Genomic DNA, 20890 nt, shown 5'->3' on the forward strand with positions numbered 1-20890 from the left:
ATTATATACATGTATATATTAACATTTTCGAACAAAATATATTTTTTATATAATATAATAAGACGGATTTCATAAACGTGGGAATAGATGTATTTCTGATACTAATTGCAGAAAATGACTGAAATTCTGTACAAAAGAACTTTAAGATTAATTCGAAAAGTTTATCCATGATTGAACTGAAGAGAGTTCTGATGTTAATTCACTGCAAATTTTAATACCTATTATAAGTTTAAAATTTACATGTTATCCGCGGTATTCATAATTGTTCCTTTGCTTTGCGGTATCAAGGATGATGAATAGCTGGACGCAACATATATCTGTAGCGCGACGCTTGCATTTGCGAAATGTGCGATTTCGAAATCTAACAATGTTACATGTTATTGAATTCAGCGTAACATTCTTTTTAATGTTACGCCTCCTAAAAGTCTGAAGATTCACAGAAATGATAGTGAATGATAAAGATAGCTTAAAAAATGTATGTATCTGTAAACATCTAAATGGACAATTATAGAAAACATCAAATGCTACAAATGCTTGTCCGAAAGATTTTCCATACGCTTTACGGTTTCGAAGATATAGACTCACGATCAAATCAATCGAATTTCTCTTAAAGGGTTTTGCTTCAGCCCCTAATTGTGCGAGAAAACACATGTGGAAACAAAGAAGATGTAAAGTCTGTTCCAATAATTTAACAAATATTGATAAACCTGTTGTTGACATACCAATTGGACGATGCGTTGTGAAAAATTCGAGGCGGCTTGCAGCTGGGCTACCGTGGCAGGAATGTTCGCTTGCGGCAGTTGAATCGTCATCGTCGATTGCCCAGGTCATCGTTACTTCTGGAATGATAGCAACCAGCTGGAATGATCGTTCTGGAGCAACTGTTCAGTAGCACACCAAGTACTGAACTGAACGAAACGCGCGAAACATTCGCGCCTTAACATTGTACATCTACGCGCATGCGCTTACAGAATATATACGCATATTGGACGATATTGACAAAAGGTCGGTGTACGAAAAATTGTATGATTGATCTGCGCATAAGTCATTGCGCAAATATCGTATGCTAGAAAGCGAGAGAGAATAATTATTATCATAGAAAAATGTGAACAACTATTTAGTAGCCGATAGAGTTCTCCCCATAGGTTCTTTTCAAATTCTTAATTATTCTCTCGCGATATATATCGCGATATACTCGTCACAAATTTGATTAAAATTTGCACTTGGAATATTTTAACACGTTGGTTGGTCAATTCAAATTTAGAAGAGAAATCATCTTAACTCTCAAATTCGGAAGAAATTCGTCCAACTATATGAACGCAGATTTTGTCTTTTTCAAGAAGCCATAAATTAAAATAATGTTCATCAATTCAATTCAAATAAGATTCAAATAAAGGCCAACAATATTTTTTATGTTTATTTTAGTCTGACTAAAGGTCATCCGTTACATATACTATAGTGAAACTAACTCAACTCGACCCAACTCTGGACATTTCGGAAGCACCTAATACCATTGCTATCGCCATATACATGTTTGTCGTTTCGACCAATTTTTACATATTTAATGACATCTTTAATAATCTTCCAATAACAAACCAAGGGAAATAAAATAAAATTTTATACGATCCTCACGAGCGATTTTAAAATATCGTACAAATTGTAAACCTCTCTTTCTTTCTTTAGAAAATTATATATTGCCCGATGCATTATCGAGCATTAAGCATTAGCGAAGCGTTCTTACCTTCAAAGGAGTCTTCTTCCGCTTTTTGCTGCAATATCTGATAAACGATCGAACGACACCAACTTTCCGCACTGGGAAAGGGCACCATCTGCATCCATTTTGAGAGGAGAACTACGATTCTACATCTACTTTCAGGTTTCGGCGGTAAAACCTGTATGTGGTGGCAGTCCGTGCTACATCCATTTTTAGGCAGTTTATGTCCGTGCTACAACCATAATAGCGTACTTGACAAACACGGTCTCGCACGTTGTTACGCATTTATAACATGAATTAACATGTTAACATGTGCAAAAAAAAAAGAATTGACATTGTGTATTAATATCACGAAGATCACACGAAGTGTCTGGTAATTAGTTGCCAACCCGAAGTGTGAGGGTAGATTGGGTTCAGACAAACATTAAAGTCCCATATCATTTTACGAGATTCCCAATAATTATCGAGTTATTAATGACAGAAATCTGAGGAGTAAAAGCGCGCCGACATAAATGATCCGAAAAGCGTTGCAGCTGCTCGGGGCAGCGATCATGAATTTTTTCCCTAGCGTAAACTAATAAAAAGTGAAAGACTTCTGTAAATCAGTGAAAAATGAAAAATTTTATATGAATTTGTGAAAATCGAAACATTTCACACGACAATTGAGTCGTTCAACATGGCAGTTGCATGTTTTGGATAATTCAATAAATACCAAAGAAATCAAAATGATCAAAATAACAATGTCCGTGTAGTCCGAAGGATATTACGTGACACGCAAAATCCGTTTGATATAATATCCAAAGAAAATGTTTCAAAATATGTATGTACAGGTAATATAAACCTTATGCACCGACGAGATATACTACAAAGACTGATGGCCTTACGGGATTTAGTGTACCAGAGAAATTTCCCTGATGAGGCACCCGGGCGAAAGAGACCGTCTCGCATTTAATAAAATTTAATGGGAACTAATACTTTTCAATCCTTTTCTTCGGATCAGAAAGATTCAGAATTCAGACATATTCAAAATGTCAATACTTTTTAATACGTTTTAATTCGACATTTTATACAGGGAAGCAGGACGAAGGGAATGGGATGCGGGTAACGATACATCATGCGTCTCCAGACGTGTCAAATCGTTTATTATACAGGAGACTTTGATACGGCAACATGTATTCGAATATTTAATCGTCCCATGGACCACTTATATATAATAAAAAAAAAATTAACGCGGATAAATGAACGATTCGTATCAATTTTTCCTTTTCTTATAGAGCAATGAAAGAGTAAATTAGTATCGAATACCGATTAATATCATACATCATGATGTATGGTATTAATCGGTATTCGATTTTCGATACTGGAGACGCATGATGTATCGTTGCCCGTATCCCATTCCTTTTGTCCTGCTTCCCTGTATAAAATGTCGAATTGAAACGTATTAAAAAGTATTGACATTTTGAATATGTCTGAATTTTGAATCTTTCTGATCCGAAGAAAAGGATTGAAAAGTATTAGTTCCCATTAAATTTTATTAAATGCGAGACGGTCTCTTTCGCCCGGGTGCCTCATCAGGGAAATTTCTCTGGTACGCTAAATCCCGTAAGGCCATTAGTCTTTGTAGTATATCTCGTCGGTGCATAAGGTTTATATTACCTGTACATACATATTTTGAAACATTTTCTTTGGATATTATATCAAACGGATTTTGCGTGTCACGTAAAAACATTCACTCCAAAATAAAAAGTATATAATTCACTCCATGATAAAGTGGAAGAAATCACTTTATACGAATGAAAAGTCACTCTAACTCGAGTGAATCGGTAGTTACTCTACTTCTCGAGTGAAAATTTCACTCCAAGAAATTTAGGGAGTAACTAATAGTTGCCATTCTTCGCAACTCGCAACTAGGTATTTGCAACCTATTCTGAACGGGACTTAAAATTTCCGACTGTTTGTCACGATCGCGTAAAAGTAACACAAGTATAATGCAAACATTAAGTCGATCATAATCGTGCGTGTCAAATAATTCCACGCACTTTTTTACGTTTCTGTTCCTTTTAGCTAAACCAGGTTGCACTTTTTGCCGTTGGAGTGAAACAAGTATATAAATTTATGTTGGAGAGGAATGGAACGGTTGAAGAGGAATGGAGGAGTTTCAGTGCAGCACTAGTTCAGCTAAAAACAAGAATTGTTCGTTTTCGAAAATATGTGCATCATCGCGATAAGTTAGAATGAAAAACACATATACTTTCTTTCACTCCAACTTATTGCACTAGTGAGCACTAGTTCACAAATTCTTTAAAAACGGACAGATCTGCACCAATAAAAGATGGATGTAATCTTATTACTTTAATTTATTAACTTCGGACCAAACCCAGCATCCAACTCATTTAGAGATTACTGAGATAATAAATTCTCCTGTTGAATACAGATGTGCAAAATTCATTGTGAAGACTTGTGATTTTATCTAACTAATAGTGAACGTACGAAGTTCCAAAAACAAATTTCTCGTATTTTTAGAACGTATTAATAAATAACAAAGTTAACTGTACGATGTAATTTATTTCGTTTAAATACACTCAGTTTCTCGACAATGACAAATGTTTCGTTGTCTCTCAACAAAAATCCAACAGACTTCTTGAGATGTACCAACTGAACGCTCCTATTTTAATTTATATATGTAGATACACATAATATATACACATGTTACATACACGTACACATATACATGTATGTATATATGCATACATATGTATTAATATACACCCAAACATTAATTTATTACATTATACGAATGTGTTATGTTCCTACTTCAACAGATGTAGGTTTGATTGAAGAGAAGGAATTTTCAAGAAACTAAATGAAAAAAAGAAACGATCCGTCGTGAAGAATGTGAAATTCCTTTGACACTTTTAATCAACATTAAACTATGTCTAAACGGCTCAAATTATTTCATACGCATACATATTCTTGTTAATACGTAACGCAAGATTAATATTCATATATACTTGATTTCATAATTCGCACAGTATAATTATATTTCGATGATTGTACTGATGGAGTTTCGTCATTTCGACGAGGACTCACTTATACATTGGGATTCTGCTGATACAATTGAAATTACAGAAGATTGAAATTGAAATTCATGAAGCTTATAGCATTAAATTGCAATCATTATTTTCACGACTGAATGTTATGAGACACAAATTGTGTTGGTCATGTTCGCATATTTTTTGCAATAATGATCTCCTTAAATGATAAGCACAATCGAAAAAGAAACTGCCGACGAACCAGAAAGAGAACCGATAATAATTGATGAATTAGTAACATATTACATATCTGTCTTTTCGATCTTGACTTTTATTTCTTTAATCTTATTATTAGCGGACTTTTCTTCGAGCACTTCGCTCTTGTCATTCTCCTTTTCCTTCCCGGATTGCTGCTTCTTGTCTGAATTGCGGAAACGGTCATAACGTGACTCCTCATCATCGCTCGATTTCGATGCTGCCGCTTCACTTTCCCTCAAAATGTCACCCAAGTCTTTGTCAACGTCGTCCCATGTGGATTTCTCATCACCATGAGCGCGATAATCGTCGTCGTCATCCTCGTCGCCCTGGTTACTTTTGCTTTCTTTCATGTTCTTTTCCGATTCCGAGCCGTTTGATTTCTGCTCCTCGATTTTCGCGTATTCCGCGCTACGAGTGCCGTTGTTATCGATCGCAACTACAGCGAGCGTAGCGCTCGCCGACGTTTGTGGCTCGGAATTGACGGGAGCTGCTTTCACGGTTTCCGACGAATTGATGGCGGTCGAATTGTTAGAATTCACATTCGCTGACGATGACGATGATGACGATTGCAAGTGTATTCGTTCCGCTTGACGTCTCAAAGCCTTATCATCATTATCTCTCACATATCTGAAACACATACGAGATTATTGAAATACATCTCGATAGTTTCATAGTATTGACTTTACATTCACGCTGATTCGCGCTAATCATATATTGAGACACGATACCGTTTTAGATGACTACGAGTGGAGCAGTGAAGAGCGACCGCTCTTTCTGTATTTTCACTGCGCGGCAGGTACACCTTACACAGCTCACAATATTGCACCTCCACGCGTTTTATGTACTCCGCACCGACTTTGATCATTTGTTTCGTTTTTGACTTCTTCTCTGTCTCGCTCGTAGTCTCGCCTTCGGCTTTATCTTTCTTCTTGTCGTTGGATTCGTCCTCTTCTACTGTAAATAATTCTAATATGATGTAAGCTCACAGAAAAAAATACGTATTTTATCTAGAAGTATGTACGATATTCGATCAAACGGTAAATTGATGAAAGTAACGGGAAGTAATTGTCCATGTACCGTCAACGTCACCCACGGAATCCAGCGTCATGAAATTATCGAGATTGACTTCCTTGTCATCTTCCTCGGGCGCGCTAGAGTCTGCTTCCGCCTCGCCACTCCCGTTAGCGTTCATTCTCTCCTTCAGTACGCTTTTTCTCTAATGAAACAGAAAAATTAATAAGTTATCTGTAACCTTATAATCTCGTTGTAATCATCGATCACCGCAGCGATCTTACTTTAATGTGATCCAGAGAGCACATGTGCGTTTCAAATAACATCGGTGAACGAAATTGAATCCGACAGACGCGACAGAACGGCGTGAGGAATCGTTTCATCTGACAATGCGAATCGGATAATTGATGAGCGGCTTTCAGAGAACGGTAATTCAATTTGCAAATTGCGCAGAACATAGTACGAGAGGGTAGCGTGCCGCGAATTGCGTCGCGAGCTTCAACGCGTCGTTGTTCCTGCCGCTGCAAGACTCTCATACGCGTAAGAGTCGCCTTGTGTCGCGACGCAATACGTCTCATAGCTGCACTATGGCGATCGGTGAACAGGTGAACAGAATATTCCTTGAATGTTATGCTGTGATGGGCGCAATGCGGGCACTTCAATTTAATGAATTTTCTCCCATCTCGTCGACTTGGTAACTCCTCGGAACCAATAGTTCTATCGCGTTCCGTTTTTTCGTTTTCATCTCTCTCTTCATCATCGCCGTCATCTTCGTCTTCCTGCAATCCCCAGAAAGATGAAGAAAATCAGTATAGCATAATATTAGCAATAAAATTAACAGTAGCTACAAAAAGAACGTGGACTAACATCTCGCTTCTGATCGTCCTCTTCTTTCATATCATCGTCCTTTTCTTCCTCATCTTCGGTATGCTGCCGTTCTCTATCCTGTTTCTCTTTCTTACGCTTGTCCTCTTTATTCTTCTTCTCATCCTCTTCCTCTGCCTCTTCCTCTTCATCGTGTTCATGCGGCTGTATAATGGCAATTGAAGAAATATTATCAACTTATTCTGACATATGATTATGGGACATTAATTAATTAATTAGTTAAGTTACATATAATTCGTGAAAGAAGACGGAAAATAGATTACAGAAAAATACAATTAAAATTACGCGGGTAAAACCATTTATAATGGGAAATTGACTTTAATCTACGATGATGAATGATGGGTTCAACATCGCTGGAACATTGGATAAAAAATTACCTTCTCTTCGTCATCCCAGTTACTCTTATTATCATCATCCTCATCTTCATCGTCGTCGGAAAATTCGGCATTTATGGCTTTGGCCATCTCTCTATCCTTGTCCTTCACGCTGGTTCCAGATCCTGAGTCCTTTTTACTCCCAGTGAGCCTAGTACCGCTACTAATGACACAGCAATGTTTTTTTGGCTTATATTATTCTCCTCCATTCCATTCTCAGATTTCCTTTTTTTGTTTTTTTTTTCCATTGTATCATCGAGCAAAACTTGCTGATAGATGATACGTGGCATATATCGCGAGATATTTATCTAGCGTCGTACTAAAAGCGTCTACTATCCTCTTACTTTTTTTTTTATTTCCGTTGCCTTGCGTTTCAATTTCTTCCCACACATTCGTCTATGCCATAAAAGTTATTACACGGAAGACGCAACGACTAATTCTTTTTCCCTGATTTAGTCGTGCTTGCGAAAAGTGTATGAACTTTAAAGAGAACAATGTTTTTTTCTACATTGAATAAAATATACAATTTTTTGTCAACTCTTGTACGGGAAAACAATTATATTGCGTTTCGACGATACGCTGCGTTTATACATATATCACACATAGTTGTGATTCCTCTTTCTCTATGTTTTAAAACCCTGCGAAAAGTTCCCTCTCAGCAGCGTAGTAGTAGCATTTATTCCGTGCGATTGTGTTTGCATCAATCTTTTTTTTTTTATCAATCGTTTTATTCACATGGATATTTGCTCACTCGCTTCCTATCCTCCTATCCTTCCTCCTTCTTTTCTCGTTTTTGTTTTATTTTATTTATGTATACTTATATGTATATATGTATATATTTTTTTTTAATCATCATCCTGCAACAGTCGTCAATCGTGCAACTCTCCGAAGCAGGACGAGGAAACACACAGGCTATGAGAATAGTATTCGCGCGTACGCCTGGTAAATGTATGAATTAATTACCTCCTACGTAGTTTCGTGGTAGTCATTCTCATACGCTGGATGTATTCTCGTGAGCGTGAGCCTAGCAGCTTTCGGCGATAGTCGAGCGAGTGCAGGGTACGCTTGCGAGCCACCATGAGGACGTCCGATCGAGAGCTCACCCGATGAAATCCACCCCCTCTGCCGCTGCTGCCGCGGGTCGAGATGCGACCTCTATAATTTGAGTTCTGGTGCGATATTCTTCCCCGACTCGAGGTGTATCTCTGAGTCGGGGGTGGTGCCATCTCGCTAATCCGAGGGGGTGGCGGAGGTGCATAGCTCCGAGATGCGGAGTGACGATCCTCGGAACGGTGATACGATGACGCACGTTCGCTCTGTCTCTTGTCCTCGTACACTCCGGACGACGACGAGCCCTTATTATCGTCATAAGGCGCCGATGCGGATGAACCTCCGTACGATGAATACCTCTGTGAGCCGCTACCGCTACCTCCACCCTGCCAAATCAAATTCAATTGTGCTCCTTCCATGTGTTTCTCTCTTTATCTATTTTTTTTTGTTTCGTGTCTCCTGCCTCTCCTTCCTTCTTATTATATTATTTTATTCTACGCACGTATGGTACATTTATGTATTTAGGTATGTGTGTAGGTAGATCAACAATTACATCATCCTTTCCCCTCTTTTTTTGTTATTCCCATTCCTACCATCCATCCATCCATGGATTTTGTTCTACGGGTATACGTAATGCGTTCACGTTTAACTCTCGACTACTATTGCTCCCAATACAGGCTACTCTGACCGACTAATATTGACTAAGCGACCAACTTGCTTGATTAACTGCTCGATCGACCGATTAGGAAATTGTCCGACTAACAGCGTGAATGTTGGTTGGCGATTATAACTGATACGTGTTTCTATCTTTCTCAGGAATTCCGTTTTCCGTCTCCTTGTTCAATTCTCACATCTGCATACAGCAATCGTTTTAGCGCTCGACATGGCCCAACGTCTCGCGTAGCGACTGATTGCCATAACTACACCCGTCCCCGTTCGGATCAATCTACGTGAAACTTGATTTCCTTTCCTTTCCTAAGTATCAAGAATCCCCCTATATACCTGTCCGGTGACTTCTATTATGTGATTTCGCGTAATCGCTAACAACGCTTCGCAACATTTCCGATCTCGGGAATAGTAGTAGCGAGAATCAACGTTCGCTTCCCCCGAGCTAATAAATCGCCATTTTCAAGATATCAACAATCATGTTCTCGATAAATCTCCGTAAATCTCTCCAACTCTCAAGTTACTCTCTCTTATTAGGTATACATAATCGTATCGTAGCGTGCTAGAAATTCCTCTGCAATTCGTTGGACTTCTCGTCTACGTGAGGTACACACGAAGGAATAATCGAACGAAAATAAGGAAGCAGTAGCTATTTTACGTGATCACTCATATTTTCTCGTTTTCGTTTGCCTGTCTGGGAATAATGAGATGAGATATTTCTGGGTATCTATATATGTATACGTATACGTATACACATGTGCATGTCCTTACGTCCACATTTTCCATTCACATTTACCCGCATGCATTATGCTTTCCAAGTATTTTTCGCATTATCGGGTAAAGGATACGCATATAACGCACTAACCATTAATTCTTTTCTAATCTCTGCTTGCCACTTTTTTTTTAACACGAAGGACGTACGCGTCCTATGCGATTGGAAAAAAGCTACGAAATGTATGGACATTCGAAACTCGTTGCCTTCGTAACTTAGAGCTCTCGATATAATTTAGACAATTGCTCGCACGGTGATTGTGGGTGGTATTTCTGTGACAATCCCATGCGTCGTACATATCGTGCAGTTTTTTTTTTTCCCTCAACAATGTCTCTATCTGGTTGCGCACTGAATGAACTTGATTGCGCTTATTATCGCCATATCACGGGGTGATAGTACCTCGCTTCATGCGTATATACGTGTACACACGTGTATATGCACGTATCTATTCCGTTCGACCGTTCGTTGGCTTTTCAAACAATTCTCAAACTTTAATGCGACCATGTGCTCACAGTAAGAGATTATAAATACCATCTAGGTATATCTTTCATCTTTCTATTATTTGACGTTTTCGTAGTGTTCCACTGCCGCAGTGCCCCAACGCAAAAAGAATGACTGTTCGAGAAGCCGTTGGTTCGCGTCGCTTGAAAGGAAAGTATGACAACTTATGAATTCTTCGCCTAAAATATACCGAGACTTTCTTACGTACGAGTGTCCTGAAACTATTTGCTAATCCGTAATTATGTAAGTTATAATCTTTAATATGTATCACGCTTTAATTGGTAAGTGGCAAACTTTCAGGACCATCGTTTTCAAGTACACTATACAAGATACGAAGATAACATTCAAGTTCCCCACATTGAAAGAGATTTCTCGATTATGGAAAGTATGATTGCATACAATTTAAGAAACTCATTAACGCTATATCATAATATTCAATGCTCGGTTTTTATACAAAACGGACGGAAGAAGTCGGGGAAGTCGAGAGAGAAAGAAAGAAAGAAAGGAAAAAAAGAGAGAGAAAGGAAAAAAAGAGACAAATGAGAGAAACCAAGGAAGAGAGAAAGGGAGAGAGAAGGGAAGACACATACCTGGTAAGAGTCAGTTCTTATTCTTTTCCGTGTTGAATCGCTAGACGATCGATGATCGTCCCTTCCAGAATAGGAATCCTGTAAAAAATAATTTAAATGTCGAGTATCTGTTTAAGGATGTAAAAAGCGTTTGACACTGCAATAGTTTTAATATATATATACTTACACGAGGTCTTTTATAACTGTTTGAATGTTCACCACGGCCTCTGCTTGAATATCGCTCTGATCCTCCTAATGAGGCAAATTGATAAAATCAGAACTTTACTAATTTTTTTAAATATTTGTTACAAAATTTGCATGTATCATATTGACATTGTTCTCAGTATAAAGTAATAGCAATGCATAAATATTACCTGAAGTATATTTTGATCTAGAATCGTAGCTTGTTGTAGAATATTTAAATCGACCACCTCGAGAAGATGAATAACCACCTCTGCCAGACATATTGCCTGTGGAGCCACCCCAATCATTTCCTCCACCTCCTCGGCCTCTATAAGACCCACCTCCACGAGAACCAAAACCGCGACCGCGGGAACTCATAGTAGAGCTAAAAATTTTGTCGTTAGACCAATGCAAGTGTCTGTTATTATCTTCTGGATACTTCATATATCTTGACATATCATTATGTTAGTTAATATACATACGTATATACATACACACATATGCATATATGTATGTATGTATATACATACACATACATATATTTACTATTAATTTGTAAAATTAACAGAACAAACTATTGATATATAAATGCTTTGCATAAAAAACATATGAAGTATGAAACTAGCAGTTATTAAAAAAAATAAAAAGAAATATATATTAAATATATATATATATTTTCATATAAAATATATACATATATTTTGTATGAATAATACTTGTAGTTACTAGTTTTAATAAATATTATCATTATTATTATTGTTACTACTATTATTACTATTGTTATCATACCAACCTGTATTTATTATAACCATAGCTCATGGTTGCAACTTATCGCTGAGTGAGACAGGGATATATATAGAAAGAGAGAGAAAGAGAGAGAAAAAGAAAGGAGAGGGGGAGAGCTATGGCGGATATAGTGTCCCACTAGTCTATGAACAAAACATATATTAAAAATATTTTCATATAATGTGCACCGCGTAAATTGTTTATTTATAGAAACGACACATCGATAAGTTCTTCACGATTACAAGTTGCTACTGTACTTCATTAGATTTAATGTGGCGATTGCGTGAACGATGTAAATCCGATAATATAACTTTGCTCAATTGCTTGCAAGCGAGATAAACAAAGTTTTTTACGCGAATATGATACAACATACCACCGAAGCGAATCTCTACCGACGTGATATACACGAGGCGCGCGTAGCGATACTACGCTGAGCAGCCGATGGCTGATGGTCAGATAATATACCTCGGGAAAGGATCGATTTGCCATGAATTAAAGACTACCCGATCGAAATATCAATAATTCGGTGTCTACGGCCGCACTCTCGGTATCTCTTAGCATCGTGCGCGAGCAACCATGATAACGCAGTAGAAAACTCACCTCACTCAGTGGAAAAGGCCACAGCCTTTACTCCCTTCTCAGAACGATGCGATTGCACGCGAGTTCTCGATTGGCACTTTGATACGTATAGAGAATACCTGAAGTAGCTATTGAACTAATCGAAGTACCTGAACTGCAGTAATTCTCGCCGAAAAATCTTCACGCTCGCGCGATACTCGACACGCAAACTGCAGCCATTAAAATGTCGACGCGAAGAATATTAGGAATATGAAGAAGAGATTTCCGAGAGGCGACTTATTCACGTCTTTTAACGTGTACCAGTGAAGACCTCTTTAGACAGAGATTCGCAACTTCTCGATCTTTACTAATTGACCTTCCGGTAGACCCTTGTACGGGAAATATCAGCCAATCGCAGGTATCTAATGAAAAATATGGAGCAATAGCTGCGTTCAGAAGAACAAAATGATCAGTGAGCGCTAGTGATTCTCGCTCCTGATTGGCAAATACTTCTGGGTTTATGAAGAATCTAAAAGTATGCTCCAATCACAGACAATAATCACTAAGCGCTCTCTGATCACTTTGTTCTACTGAACGCAGCCATTGGCCGCGTTCAGTAGAACAAAGTGATCAGAGAGCGCTTAGTGATTATTGTCTGTGATTGGAGCATTCTGTTAGATTCTTCATAGACCCAGAAGTATTTACCAATCAGGAGCGAGATTCAGAAAATCTAGTAATGTTGTCCAACTGTTGAGTCTACTGAACGCGGCCATTATTTCATGAATGACACTAGATATCACGATACTCAGCCAATTAAATTACCCCATTGATGAAATATTATATACGATATTTTTCACAAATTTTCGAAAATAATGACTTCTACACACAGGACGCGGCAGTGTGATAACGCGTCAACGCGGCAACGCGTTAACCAATCACAGTCTTTCTTTTCCAGAGTTATATAAAGCCAGCGGCACACGGTGCCTGTTTTTGTGCTGGCTTAACTGTAAAAGAAAGCCTAATATTACATGTGCATACGACAAGCTTTTCGGATACATTGATTGGCGTATGCGAAGCAATCCTAGAAATATTCTGTTTGTTAACCAATCAACATATTCGAAAAAATTGTCGTACGACAAATATAAAGTCAGCGGCACACGGTGCTTGTTTTCGTGCTGGATTGCTTGCTGGATGAAAATACTGCGTTCTGATTGGTACATTTCCGAAGATGGATGGAAATGCACCAATCAGAATGCAGTATTTTCATCCAGCAAGCAATCCAGCACGAAAATAAGCATCGTGTGCCGCTGGCTTTTTATTAGCCAAAGACTGAATGGCTGCGTTCAGAAAACGCAACGGTTACACAACGGTTGAGTAATTCGTCAACGTTATTGGTCTGAATGTAAGGATCTAACAGTAAGGACCAATAGTTACTAAGCGCTCAGTGAGCGCTTTGTTTTCTGAACGCAACCAATGGCCGCATTCAGCAGACTCAACAGTTGGACAACATTACTAGATTTACCACTGAATCTCGCTCCTGATTGGTAAATATTTCTGGGTCTATGAAGAATCTAAAAGAATGCTCCAATCACAGACAATAATCACTAAGCGCTCTCTGATCACTTTGTTCTACTGAACGCGGCCATTGATCAACGCGTTGACGCGTTGCCGCGTCCTGTGTGTAGAAGCCAATAAGGGCCCAGTACCGCGATTCTGTAACTTGTTATTGGAGTTAACAACAGTTTCGTTATTGTTGCACAGCTTTTCTACGGTATACAAAAGCTGCGCGACGATAACGAAAGTGTCGTTAACTCCAATAACGAGTTACAGAATCGCGGCACAGTGGTGCAATTCTGTAACTCGTTATTGGAGTTAACGACACTTTCGTTATCGTTGCGCAGCTTTTGTATACCGTAGAAAAGCTGCGCAACGATAACGAAAGTGTCGTTAACTCCAATAACGAGTTACAGAATCGCGGTACAGTGCTGCGATTCTGTAACTCGTTATTGGAGTTAACGACACTTTCGTTATCGTTGCGCAGCTTTTCTACGGTATACAAAAGCTGCGCAACGATAACGAAAGTGTCGTTAACTCCAATAACGAGTTAAGCTAAGATTCCATGCATGCGGTGAGCTCCGGCAAACGGCTGCGGTGACCAATCAGGAGGGAGGCGCAAGTCCGGTTGCGGCAAGCTCCGGCATGCGTCTGTCTCCTGATTGGTCACCGCAGCTGTTTGCCGGAGCTCACCGCATGCATGGAGTCTTAGCTTTACAGAATCGCGGTACTGCAGTTCTGGAAAATGGGTGTAGCAAACTTTCACCCGGTTCTTTTTAGCTGCACTGCGGAACTAGTGCAATAAGTTAGAATGAGACAACTATATTTTTTCTCACTTTAACTTATTGCACCAGTTCAGTAGTGCAACTAAAAAGAACAGACCATTTGTTCCAGCTCAAAAATGAATGCAGATGGCGTATCAAGCAGTCCTGAAAATCGGTATCGGCCAAAAGGCCAAAACACCGGGATGGCCGTTCTCAGGCTTCTTTCTGTGCTGCGACTCATTCATACATAACACACAGGTATGCGTAAATTTATAAAATGGCTGCCACGGCGCTATGTGTGCTGTGTGGCTTGAGAGAGATTTCCCGCTACGACTTGTAACGCGACGCGCGGCGCTAATCGACGAAGATAACATATCAGCTAGTTCCGGGTCGTCATGGAGAATCGAGGTAATGAGTTAGCAGTGACTGTGTCAGCGTTATCAACGTTACCTGCACTGCCAGCGATAGTGAAGGAGGAGCCTGCTGAGCAATCTAACTCGAAGCAAGACACACAGCAATCTCAACTGCAGGATGTTTGTCTCGAAGAAGAATGCGCCGATCAACGAATTGAGTGCACTACCGAGAGTCAGGAGAGCGAAATGCGAGCATTTCTGTCAAAATGTATCTTCTGCAGCAAGATATTCACTCTGGGAGACGAGCCGAAACTTCTCGAGTGCTTGCATGCAGCTTGTACAACGTGTGTTAATAATAAGCTCAGTGATCATAACACATCAGTTGATGTGGATGTATTGTGTATGTAATATGTGTATTCTTTTTTCGATTTTTAGTGCCTCTTAGCGAATGTAACATGTATTCAAATCAAACTGTAGGTGTGACAATACAAGTAGTTTCTTACTTTGGTATTCCTAAGTGTAAGATTATTTTCCAATCTAATATTTATAGTTACATTTTGTTTTTACAGTGGAAAGTAATGTAATCATGTGTCAAATTTGCAACGTTGCCAGCCAAGTAGAAAACCTAATTGAAAACAGGTTTCTCTCCAAATTGTTAGAAGAAGATACCAATTTAGGAGTGGAAGATGAACTTAAAGATACAGAAGAGGAAAAGAAATGTACTAGCTGTCACGATAATGTTACAGCTACTAGCTGGTGTGTCGAATGTGAAGAATTTATCTGTCAGAATTGTGTTATGGTAATTATAAACTCTGTATTAAATAATACACATGTTCTGTATAGGTACAGGTCACTTTTGTAATAAAAGTTGGTTTGTGGTCATATCCTACACTTCTATTCTCTTTAAATAATTGCCCAAGATATTAATCCATGTTGGATGAAACTATTTTCAGGCACATCAGAGATTGAAAATAACTAAGGATCATACAATTAAGCCTAAGGATGAAGTAGCAAACGATAGAGATAATGTAACCAAAAAAGGTAACAAGAAGATACCCGGATGCTTATTTTGTATGATCCACTCGCACGAACAGTTATCCTTGTTTTGTCAGACATGTGATAGATTAACATGTAGAGATTGCCAACTCAGTGAGCATCGTGACCATAAGTACAAATTTATTCATGAAATTGCTGCTGAAACACGTTCCTCTGTGTCTACTTTGCTCAAAGAAGTTAGGTAAGGTTAATTTATATTGCATACAATTCTTTTCTTCAATAAAGCACCAATAAAAAATACGGATAATTTACTGTTATTAATTTTCAGTTACAAACGGGTGTTGTTGAGAAGCGCAATGAAAGTTATAGAAGATAGACAAATTTTAATATTAGAAAAGAAAAAGAACCTTGTTCAGGATATAACTCAGATGGTAGTACAGTAAGTATACATCTGTATTATGCATCTACTCTGATGAGATATTGTTCCATTCCCTAATATTCTGTCTCTACTTTAGGCTGACGAATGCGATCAACACTAGGGGGAAGCAATTGGTGATGCGATTGAATGAAGTGTGCGACCAAAAGCAAAATACACTTAATGAGAAAAAAGTTGCTCTGGACCAATTGTCTAAGCTGACGGATCATTGTATACTTTTCGGCACCTACGTCCTGAACAAAGGCTCCGATATGGAGTTATTATATAGTAAAAAGTACAGAATGTAGATGCAAATGTAGATATGAGCGCGCCTTTATGTGCGTGCGTGCACATGTATAATGTTAGCGTCATCCTGTTTTACATCTATTTGTTATATTAATGATTCGTATATGCATTACATAGGTCTGTCACGAGCCACTTACAGAGGATAAAGAGCCGACGAGCCGATATACCTAATCCGGAGATACCAGTTCGAATACATTTGTCTTTAGAGAAAGTACCGGACCTGATAAAAGGTACAGTCGATATTGAAATAATCCCTCGCTTGTGAGCAATCAATTTAACCCGATTAGTCCAATAATGAGTAATACGAGAACTGTTCTCGTGTCTCTGCAGTCGTGTCATCGATCGGGGCTATAGTCGTCGACGGTAGAGTGTATCCCTCTCTATCGCCCACAATCTGCGGTAACACTGCGGTAGCTTACAACGAGTCGCATACCGAACAAAAGCAAATGACCAATTCGACGAACGCTCATACGGATGGTGCCGTACCTGTAGCGCAACAACAGGGGTTGCCGTTACCAACTGTGTTGGTGACACAGCAATCCAGCAATGTCCAACCAAACTCCTACCAGCAAGTGCCTCTGCATCTACCGCCGCAACAGCAGCAGCAGCAACAACAGCAACACGTTCAACAATCGCAGAATTACATGCAGCAATATGCCGTGCCGCATAACATACCGCCCCGGTCGTCGCCGCAAACGCATCAGCCACGAGTACCCTACACTGTCAACTACAACAATAGGCTACAGCAACCGTTGCAACAGCAAATGATGCATCAACAACGGCCATTGGCCAACTGTCACCAGCAACAAGTCACATCGTCCACGCACCCGCATCAGCAGGTTCAAAACATGGATCAGCACGGGCAGAACGCCAGCCTACGCGGCCTCCTCGCGCACAACCCACCTCCACCACCGCCACTGCCGCCGCCTCTGCCGGCTCCTGCTCATCCATCATTCCGGACATCCAGCAATCACGTACAGTATCGATTACCACCTGGATACAGATACTCCTCAGGTGGGAACCCTCAGAAAGGAACGGTGCCACAACCGCCGGTACCACCGCCTCACTCGTACCAGCCGGTGAACGCGGCTGGTACGCCTGGGACGGCGCGCTTGCAGCAATGTAACTTGGCGTCTCCGTCGGCGGCGCAACACCACGCCAACTACCCTGTACAGCATTCTACTGCACGCTGGCATATACCTCAGCAGGTGAATCCCTGTATACCTTTCTACGCGTCGTCCCGTCATCAGCACGTGGCACCTCACATGCCAGTCCCTTTTAATGACGCGTACAAGATCACCCTAAGGAATCAGCAAACGAGTAATAATCAAAAGTACAGCGGCAACGCGAGCGAACGCAGTACGTGCGACAATCCGCCTCAGTCACAGAACTCGTCGAATATCATCGGCCACGCGGTCAGTTCGTCCGTGCCCAAAACACCCAGCCCGGTCACCACTCCCGGCAAGCCGGACGAGACGGAGAAGAGCTTGGATAAGTTCTGCCAGAAGTCGTTGAATGATTTGATGCTCACCATCGCGAAATTGGATAGCAACGGTATCGTGGTGATACCGGAGGCTCAGAGAAATCAGATGGACTCCGCGCAGGTTGACAGTTCCACCGACGAGGATATGAACTCGATGGCTGAGAACACAACAGGTTGCTTATAGTAGACGTCGTGTCATGTGATCGCGTCGTGAAATGAATCTCTTTTGATGGTAAGTTACTTTGAAGCGTGTATTTGCTCCTTTCAGCGGATAATCCGAAAAGTACTCCGGCTTCGATGGTCATGAAGGACGACCCGAACGAAGACTGGTGTGCAGTATGTATGGACGGGGGTGATGCGGTTCTTTGTTGCGACAAATGTCCAAAAGTCTTCCACCTTTATTGTCATATACCCAGTCTAGAATCTTTTCCAGAGTAAGCATTTTATTTCGCTGACAATGCTCTAGTCTCATCATCTCGCTGTTACTAATCCATCTGGCGTTTCTTCCAGCGAAAGTGAAACTTGGCAGTGCATGTTGTGTACGAATGTCCTCGATTGTACGGATGACCCATCGAGCGGTGAAAAGAGGTCGAACAGTATGAGTACTAAGGAACTACGGATTGCGCAAAGAATCGTTTTGGAGCTCTACTGTCAGTACGAACAGAGTCTTCCTTTTCGAGAAGTCGTCTCAAGCGAAGTAACAACATGTTATTAAACTTTTATCTCCTGCGTTGAATCTTCGCATAGCATCGAGAGTAATTCGGAGATCATTTTTGTCCCAATAGATTACCGACTACCATCGGATTATTAAGAAACCGATTGCGTTGGATATAATCAGGGATAAATTGAAGCTCGATCATATTAATCATTATACGGATTTGAGACAAGTCATGGCAGACATCAGGCTCATGTTTAAAAATGCTTTCACCTACAATCCCGTAAGTTGCCTAAGATAGTCTAAAAAAGTTTCTTGATTTCTCTTGTTGAATTTTGTCACTCGTCGTCTCCCCGCCTCCTGTGACCTCTATTCCTCGTTTCATCGTGCCCTTGGCTGTCTCGTTATTTCCAGGTCGATTCGCAAGTATACCAAGAAGCTAGGAATTTAGAGGAATTCTTCGAGAAGTTGTTATTGAAATGGGCACCTAATTATGCGTACGACGATCCTTTCCTTGCAACCGACAAAGACGAAGAAGAGGAAGTATTTCCACCTAATAGAAAGTATAAACGTATAATTAGCGACTAATAGGATTGGATGCTGCGTGAATGAACTTGTTATAAATTGTACTTCGCCAAGATGATGTCTGAGGCGAAATTACTCTTTTATGGCGACTTTTATGCACCATTTATTAAATTGTTAATTACATAATTTGATAGAATGCGATGAACATTGAGATTATACCTCAATATAGTTGATATGTTAATATAGTTGAACGCTAGAAAAAGTTAGAAGTCAAGAGAGAGAATGAGTATACGTTCTGTTTTATGCAGAATTTATTCACAGTTGAGTCTTCTTACACGTAACCTCTGTATACTGTTTTCGATTAGAGAGAAGCGTTTTCATGTAACAGTGCGATGATAAATTCATTGCGATTGAAAACAAGTATAACTTTACAGTTTCTTTTTTCCGACACATCTCGTTTTTCGGATACGTATTTTAACGTTTTTATGTCCGCGAGAAAACGCGGTCAGATTTTTGAATAAAAATCTTCAATATGAACGTTGAGCATATTATCGCTTAAAATTTTATCGCGTTTGTTCACCTCGTGGTATGCTTGTTAGCAATATATTGATTAATCAAATACATAAGATACACAGATTAATCAAATAGATATATAATGTAACTATACTTCTTAATAAATTTTTTACGAATTTCTTTCATCTTTATACCGTTGCATGCAAAGTACATTGTTTATATAACGTATATGCACATTTACTGCATAGCAAATAAAGATCTATTTATAATTTTCACTATAAACAAATATACAATTATTTAGCTAGATATCAGGGACTTGCAAAAATTTTTCAGATCTTTCAAATATTTTTCTTTTGTCAACAATGAAACAATATTTTGAACGAATAAAATTATTGATATAATAAACTTGCAAGTCTCTGATAATTTCCTTGTAACATTTCTGAACTATAAACCATGATCAAGATGTACATTTCTATCATTAATTATGAGTGACTGAAAACAATTTGCTCATATAACGCAATTTCTATTGAAGTAATTTATAATAATATTACTGATTTTACTGATAAATAAAGGTAGTAATATGACTCAACGGTAGAACAAACGGGCCATTACTTTTCAAGTAACTTTATTCAAAAACTCGACTCAATAACTGGGCGAATAATCGATGACGTCATATGTTTTGATATTACTAGAGCTGTGTTCCAAAATTCACAGCCAGTACTAAAAATATATAGACTGCGTTCCGATATTCACTGCTAGTACTGAAAATATATAGTTTATGTTACATATACTATAGATTTTCAGTGTTGGCAGTAAATATCGGAACGCACCTATAGGGTGCATTCAGTACTACAACCGCTCACTGAGCGCTAAGTGAGCTCTTGCATCTGATTGGTGTATATTTTTAAATCTAAAGGAATATACCAATCAAATGTAAAAGCTCATTGAGCGCTCAGTGAATGGTTGT

The 20890-nt window shown here is 39.3% G+C and overlaps 2 protein-coding genes across 4 annotated transcripts; one reads left to right on the forward strand and one right to left on the reverse strand.

Annotated features, from left to right (window-relative positions):
* Positions 1 to 4601: 4601 nt before the first annotated feature.
* Positions 4602 to 12641, reverse strand: LOC105183703 (zinc finger CCCH domain-containing protein 13). 3 transcript variants are annotated; one of them, XM_011142003.3, is made up of 12 exons: positions 12402 to 12641; positions 11809 to 11944; positions 11207 to 11400; positions 11020 to 11084; positions 10854 to 10931; positions 8238 to 8710; positions 7278 to 7437; positions 6883 to 7044; positions 6300 to 6794; positions 6082 to 6220; positions 5733 to 5958; positions 4602 to 5631 (listed from the first exon to the last, which is right to left on the reverse strand). In XM_011142003.3, exons 2-12 carry the CDS (start codon positions 11832 to 11834, stop codon positions 5049 to 5051), a joined length of 2601 nt encoding a protein of 866 aa, XP_011140305.1. In that variant the 5' UTR covers positions 11835 to 11944; positions 12402 to 12641; the 3' UTR covers positions 4602 to 5048. The 3 variants fall into 3 exon arrangements, with proteins under 3 accessions (XP_011140305.1, XP_019697255.1, XP_011140306.1); XM_011142004.3 differs by having other exon boundaries at positions 5049 to 5631; positions 5733 to 5955; positions 12402 to 12638; XM_019841696.2 differs by lacking the exons at positions 11020 to 11084; positions 11207 to 11400; positions 11809 to 11944; positions 12402 to 12641 and adding an exon at positions 10294 to 10405 and having other exon boundaries at positions 10854 to 10926.
* A 2431-nt stretch (positions 12642 to 15072) lies between these two features.
* On the forward strand, positions 15073 to 20114 carry LOC105183702 (E3 ubiquitin-protein ligase TRIM33). The gene is made up of 11 exons (XM_011142002.3): positions 15073 to 15430; positions 15600 to 15829; positions 15984 to 16267; positions 16355 to 16465; positions 16542 to 16736; positions 16865 to 16977; positions 17078 to 18403; positions 18499 to 18664; positions 18741 to 18927; positions 19016 to 19168; positions 19300 to 20114. The coding sequence occupies exons 1-11, from the start codon at positions 15073 to 15075 to the stop codon at positions 19471 to 19473; spliced, it is 3297 nt and encodes a 1098-aa protein (XP_011140304.1). The 3' UTR covers positions 19474 to 20114.
* Positions 20115 to 20890: the final 776 nt, after the last annotated feature.

Source organism: Harpegnathos saltator, unplaced genomic scaffold, assembly GCF_003227715.2.
Source record: "Harpegnathos saltator strain DR-91 unplaced genomic scaffold, Hsal_v8.6 scaffold91, whole genome shotgun sequence".
Taxonomy (NCBI): Eukaryota; Metazoa; Arthropoda; class Insecta; order Hymenoptera; family Formicidae; genus Harpegnathos; species Harpegnathos saltator.

Excerpts from the sequence above, each read along its gene's own strand:
- LOC105183703 (XM_011142003.3), bottom strand. The coding sequence starts at position 11,834 with ATGAGCTATGGTTATAATAAATACAG. Across the intron at positions 7,438-8,237 it reads ACCACGAAACTACGTAGGAG|TAGCGGTACTAGGCTCACTG; the intron begins GTAATTAATTCA and ends CTGTGTCATTAG. Across the intron at positions 6,795-6,882 it reads AGGACGATCAGAAGCGAGAT|GAAGACGAAGATGACGGCGA; the intron begins GTTAGTCCACGT and ends TGGGGATTGCAG.
- LOC105183702 (XM_011142002.3), top strand. The coding sequence starts at position 15,073 with ATGGAGAATCGAGGTAATGAGTTAGCAGTGACTGTGTCAGCGTTATCA. Across the intron at positions 16,466-16,541 it reads ATAACTCAGATGGTAGTACA|GCTGACGAATGCGATCAACA; the intron begins GTAAGTATACAT and ends TCTCTACTTTAG. Across the intron at positions 16,978-17,077 it reads AGTACCGGACCTGATAAAAG|TCGTGTCATCGATCGGGGCT; the intron begins GTACAGTCGATA and ends GTGTCTCTGCAG.